Genomic DNA, 6,647 nt, shown 5'->3' on the forward strand with positions numbered 1-6,647 from the left:
ACTCTACTCAGGAGGAGCTTCGAATGTTAGGGTTTCCACTTAGAGAACAATGGAATTGAAGATTTATATTATATATAGGGAGGGATACATAGAAGAAATTAAATGTGCCATATTTTAAATAATCTTATTCTCATTGAACTAGACTCGCAGCTGGGAATCCGGGATAGTGCTTTCCCTGATACTATTAAACTAATAAGCTGTCTCTTTTTTATTTATTATTATCTTTAAACAATTCAGACTTTCTAAATGGGAATATTAACTTGCCATATTAATTTATGGAAATTAGTTGTATTCCAACATATATATATTTAGATAGTAAACTTTTAAAAAAATTCCAAAAACAAAATTAAAAAATTAAAGGTAAAAAAAGGATGATGTCTCAACTTAAAATAAGAAAAAATTTAAAACTTTAATATCATGATATTTTTTAATTAAGAAAATGGAAATTAGGATGGGAATAAAATGGGCATATAGAATGTGTGTTTGGAATAACTAGTTATTGATAATTGTAAGAGAGGTAGGCCAAGTTTTGAGTGGGCAGGCAAAAGAGGTACTGGAAAGTGGAAGTATGATGATGAGATGCAATGATAAATTCAAATGGATGATTTGGAGGAGGAGACAGGGAAAGAAAAGTTAAAGTCATTAATCGGTCAATATTTTTTGTTAAATAAGAGGGCAAACGGTCCAAAGGAAATTAACAAAAAAGAAGAGGAAATGAAATGGAAACCATCCACCTCATGAGCATACTTGAGAATGACAATTGTACAAAGACTATTAAATTCCCCCATCTCCATAAACAAATTGGTTTACTTTTATTAATAATGAAACATTAGTAAACATGACCATCTTAATAAATAAATAAACCAAAGTTTAGAGTATATATCATAAAGTTCAGGGTATATTATAATACTGATCATATTCAATTCCATATAGCATATTTTCAAGTTAAGTAATTATTTGTGTCATCTACAACCACTGTGTATGTGACCTTGCTGAGCCTGCTTGGTGATGATGTCTTTGAATCATTGCCTCTAGTTTTTCTGCGTTGAAAACCACTAGTAGAACCGTATACTGCTCTGAACGCCAATACTTTCCCCAAGTGACAGTTTTCAAGATATTGGGTGTTTGATGGCATTTGAAAACAATCGTCCTTGGTGTTATCTGAAATCTCAGCATTGACTTTCTTAGTAGCCATTTTTTCTTTTTGTTGAATATTTGAGGACATGAACTGGAACTTTGAGGAGGGAAGTAGATGATAGATGACATTAATTTATATAGTTTGAAAGCCTAAATTACTGGGGGAGTTAAATTATCTCTTACGAGTTTACTTTTGTGTTTGTAAGTATTCAATATGTTTCTTCTCTTTTCTATTTATGTTGTATATGATGAGAAATCGGAATATGTTCGAATAACCTCATATAAACTCTATGTACTTTGTTGTTTGTAATAAGGAACAATATATAGATGGCCTTTGTTAAGAAATATGGTATAGCCATAAAAGAGTTGATAGTGTTTTGATGGAATAAGTCTTTCTACATGGCTTACATACATAATAAAGACAACTAACTACTAACAAACTAATAGAAGAAATAAATTTGTGTATTTCAAATGATCACATTTTTAGTCATTGATGTTTCATAATGACTTCAAGAAATGAACGCAACAATCTTGTTTTAGGGAAATAATAACTTAAAATCACATTAAACTGTCTACGACCACAAGCCTTTGCTTAGGATTTAATTTGATTCAATAATGAATTTTATTTGTGTTGAAATTCATGTATGTTTAGTTAATTCTACATTAATTAAGATTACATGACACAGAGTAGCAGATAAGATTTTGATTAATTGTCTTTCTTTCTCTTTCTTTGGCCCTGCTTGTGTTTGTAAGTATTCAATATGTTTCTTCTCTTGTCTATTTATGTTGTATATGATGAGAAATCGGAATATGTTCGAATACCCTCATATAAACTCTATGTACTTTGTTGTTTGTAATAAGGAACAATATATAGATGACCTTTGTTAAGAAATATGGTATAGCCATAAAAGAGATGATAGTGTTTTGATGGAATAAGTCTTTCTACATGGCTTACATACATAATAAAGACAACTAACTACTAACAAACTAATAGAAGAAATAAATTTGTGTATTTCAAATGATCACATTTTTAGTCATTGATGTTTCATAATGACTTCAAGAAATGAACGCAACAATCTTGTTTTAGGGAAATAATAACTTAAAATCACATTAAACTGTCTACGACCACAAGCCTTTGCTTAGGATTTAATTTGATTCAATAATGAATTTTATTTGTGTTGAAATTCATGTATGTTTAGTTAATTCTACATTAATTAAGATTACATGACACAGAGTAGCAGATAAGATTTTGATTAATTGTCTTTCTTTCTCTTTCTTTGGCCCTGCTTGTGTTTGTAAGTATTCAATATGTTTCTTCTCTTGTCTATTTATGTTGTATATGATGAGAAATCGGAATATGTTCGAATACCCTCATATAAACTCTATGTACTTTGTTGTTTGTAATAAGGAACAATATATAGATGACCTTTGTTAAGAAATATGGTATAGCCATAAAAGAGATGATAGTGTTTTGATGGAATAAGTCTTTCTACATGGCTTACATACATAATAAAGACAACTAACTACTAACAAACTAATAGAAGAAATAAATTTGTGTATTTCAAATGATCACATTTTTAGTCATTGATGTTTCATAATGACTTCAAGAAATGAACGCAACAATCTTGTTTTAGGGAAATAATAACTTAAAATCACATTAAACTGTCTACGACCACAAGCCTTTGCTTAGGATTTAATTTGATTCAATAATGAATTTTATTTGTGTTGAAATTCATGTATGTTTAGTTAATTCTACATTAATTAAGATTACATGACACAGAGTAGCAGATAAGATTTTGATTAATTGTCTTTCTTTCTCTTTCTTTGGCCCTGCTTGTGTTTGTAAGTATTCAATATGTTTCTTCTCTTGTCTATTTATGTTGTATATGATGAGAAATCGGAATATGTTCGAATACCCTCATATAAACTCTATGTACTTTGTTGTTTGTAATAAGGAACAATATATAGATGACCTTTGTTAAGAAATATGGTATAGCCATAAAAGAGATGATAGTGTTTTGATGGAATAAGTCTTTCTACATGGCTTACATACATAATAAAGACAACTAACTACTAACAAACTAATAGAAGAAATAAATTTGTGTATTTCAAATGATCACATTTTTAGTCATTGATGTTTCATAATGACTTCAAGAAATGAACGCAACAATCTTGTTTTAGGGAAATAATAACTTAAAATCACATTAAACTGTCTACGACCACAAGCCTTTGCTTAGGATTTAATTTGATTCAATAATGAATTTTATTTGTGTTGAAATTCATGTATGTTTAGTTAATTCTACATTAATTAAGATTACATGACACAGAGTAGCAGATAAGATTTTGATTAATTGTCTTTCTTTCTCTTTCTTTGGCCCTGCTTGTGTTTGTAAGTATTCAATATGTTTCTTCTCTTGTCTATTTATGTTGTATATGATGAGAAATCGGAATATGTTCGAATACCCTCATATAAACTCTATGTACTTTGTTGTTTGTAATAAGGAACAATATATAGATGGCCTTTGTTAAGAAATATGGTATAGCCATAAAAGAGATGATAGTGTTTTGATGGAATAAGTCTTTCTACATGGCTTACATACATAATAAAGACAACTAACTACTAACAAACTAATAGAAGAAATAAATTTGTGTATTTCAAATGATCACATTTTTAGTCATTGATGTTTCATAATGACTTCAAGAAATGAACGCAACAATCTTGTTTTAGGGAAATAATAACTTAAAATCACATTAAACTGTCTACGACCACAAGCCTTTGCTTAGGATTTAATTTGATTCAATAATGAATTTTATTTGTGTTGAAATTCATGTATGTTTAGTTAATTCTACATTAATTAAGATTACATGAAGGATATACAAAAATGCGACTCGTACACTAAATATCTTAAGATTTTAAATAGAGATATAGTGTTTCGGTCTCTTGGTGGTCTTGGTCATTTGTCGGTTGTTACTCTCGGTGCTTTTAGACTCCTCAAAAGTTCTCCATAAGATTGTCAAGACACAGATAAAGGAAATGTCTTTTAGACATTCCTATGGAAAAGCTAGGAAAGACAACTTTTGGCAGGTTATATAGGAGAACCAAGAAAGATAACCAACAACATATGTGCTTGCCAAGCAAGCATTGCTAGCTTCTACTAGAAGCTATCTACGAGGAAAGCAGATGTACATGTCATTGTCTCTTGCATGATTGCATCATCCATTACAATTTTATATATATCCCTTTCTTGTGCAGGAAACCAGCAAAAAGACCCCAGAATAAAATCTCGATTATTACAAAGGCCATTGTACCCCACTTCTGGGATTGTAATACGTTCTGTATTAAAGCTTCACTGGCGTCAACCTGTATGATAAACAACCGAATAACCAAATCTATCAATCAAGTATGGGAAGGTCTGGGGTTGGATAGCTCAACTAGTTTGCGTTAATGGTTGAAGGAGTTTGAGGAGTTAAAGAACCTAAGTTTAAACTTTTGTAAATGAAAAAATAATTAATATACTAATATGTGTCTATTAAAGAAAAGGATGGAAAGGTCTTCAGAGTGGCATCAATTGCCCAGTGGCTGGTAAGGTGAATGTCAGCTCCTATTCGACAAAAAATTAATCTTACGAAAAACAAATTCCTGCTTAATTTATAATGAAAGGAGAGATACAAAGAACCATTGGAAAAGAATGTTACCAAGTTATTTTCAGGAGATCGCCAATAGAAACCCTGGATAACTGCTGGGAAAATGTCACAAGCAGCCCATGCATATACAATAAGAGCATTCATTCCCATCCATTGTAGTAAAACTGTAGGCTTTCTGATACGTTCTATGTCAACCTGCAAATATATATGGATTTGTGAATTTGCAGGGTTAATCATCTGTCGACTGTCGGTGATCCGATTCACCAACTTCACTCTAACAAATATCAAGAACACCAGGCTAAAAATGTCAACCAACAACTAACACTATGTCGCTGTCATCTCATAGAACTAATTTACAAATTTGGAAGCACTTTTAACTAGCACATACACCTTAGAGGAGATATGCTACAGACACCGAAGAAAATAGATCGGCATTGTCTAGTCTAAACCAACCAATAATTCGGCTGCTTTTTTCACTACATTCCCGTCAAGTATAACAGTAGGATATAAGAATTCATTCTATTTCTCAACTCTTGAAGTTTTCAGCCTGTGTTAAAACTGGTAAAACAGAGACAAAAAAATGAGAAACAGAAGAATCAGATACTCAGAATCAAAGTGATTCTGATCTTAGGGTTATTCAATGGTAAGAAGAATCGTTACAAGATTAGAGAGCAATCGTTACAGGCTTAGAGAAAGAAACCACTGATTCCCAATGAATCAGTCCTCCAATTTCCTCTTTTCTCCCCAAAAAACCCCTAACTGCCTCCAACTGATTACTATTTATAGTAATAGGTTTTGGTTCCCAAATTTCTAACAGAATAACAGCTAACCTATTAACAAACTAACTAACTAGCCTGTACATTCTTTTTATTCCTTCTCACATATACATTTCCAAACCTCGACTTATTCTTACTCCTATCAATACGAAAAGCTGGAAACTGCTCTTGCAATCTAGCGGCACTTTCCCAAGTACTATCACAAGCAGGAAGGTCCTTCCACAAAACTAAAACTTCCACTGAGCCATTCTGATCTTCACGCCATTTGACAATATCGATTGGTTCTACCTGAAGTTCATACTCTTCATTCAACATAGGAGGAAGAGGTTGGGGTTGTTGGTGCGGCTTTAAAGCTTTCTTCAATAGAGATACGTGGAAGATTGGATGAATTTTAGAATGATCAGGCAACAATAGCTTGTAAGCCACAGGACCCACCCTAGCTAGCACTTGATAAGGACCATAGAATCTTGCCGCTAACTTAGCATAAGGTCTTGAGGTTAAGGATTTTAATTTGTACGGCTGCAGCTTCAAATAAACCCAATCACCCTCTGAAAACTCTTTGAATCTCCTGTGTTTATTGGCTTGGGCTCGCATCTGGTCCTGAGCCCTAAGTAGATTCTGCTAAAGTTCCTTTAAAATGTCATCTCTGGCCTGAACCAACTGATTGACCTCTTCAACCTTAGATGGGACAGCACAACCCTTTATCAACAAGGGAGGATCTCTCCCATACACTGCTTTAAATGGAGTCATGCCAGCTGAACTTTGGAAGGTAGTGTTATACCAAAATTCAGCCCATGCCAGCCAATCTAACCATTTCTTAGGTTTAGGTCCCACAAAACATCTCAAAAAGGTTTCTAAACACCGATTTATCACCTCAGTTTGGCCATCGGTCTGAGGATGATAAGAGGTGCTCATTTTCAATTGAGTACCAGCTGCTTTGAATAACTCCTTCCAGAAATGGCTTAAAAAAATAGGATCCCTATCAGAGACAATAGTTGAAGGGAAACCATGAAGTTTAACAACTTCTTAAATGAAGACAGCAACAACTTCCTTAGCTGAAAATGGGTGGCCCAATGCAACAAAATGGGC

General features: G+C 32.7%; 1 protein-coding gene across 1 annotated transcript in view; it reads right to left on the reverse strand.

Annotated features, from left to right (window-relative positions):
- Nucleotides 1–3,769: 3,769 nt before the first annotated feature.
- LOC101510362 (uncharacterized) overlaps nucleotides 3,770–6,647 on the reverse strand; it is a 12,332-nt gene continuing 9,454 nt past the window's right edge. Inside the window, exons 12-13 of the mRNA XM_004495868.4 lie at nucleotides 4,834–4,977; nucleotides 3,770–4,498 (exon numbers count right to left, since the gene is read on the reverse strand). Of these exons, the coding sequence (XP_004495925.1) occupies nucleotides 4,358–4,498; nucleotides 4,834–4,977 (285 nt within the window). The 3' untranslated portion in view covers nucleotides 3,770–4,357. The remainder of the gene's footprint in view (nucleotides 4,499–4,833; nucleotides 4,978–6,647) is intronic.

Source organism: Cicer arietinum, chromosome 4 (assembly GCF_000331145.2).
Source record: "Cicer arietinum cultivar CDC Frontier isolate Library 1 chromosome 4, Cicar.CDCFrontier_v2.0, whole genome shotgun sequence".
NCBI classification, from domain to species: domain Eukaryota; kingdom Viridiplantae; phylum Streptophyta; class Magnoliopsida; order Fabales; family Fabaceae; genus Cicer; species Cicer arietinum.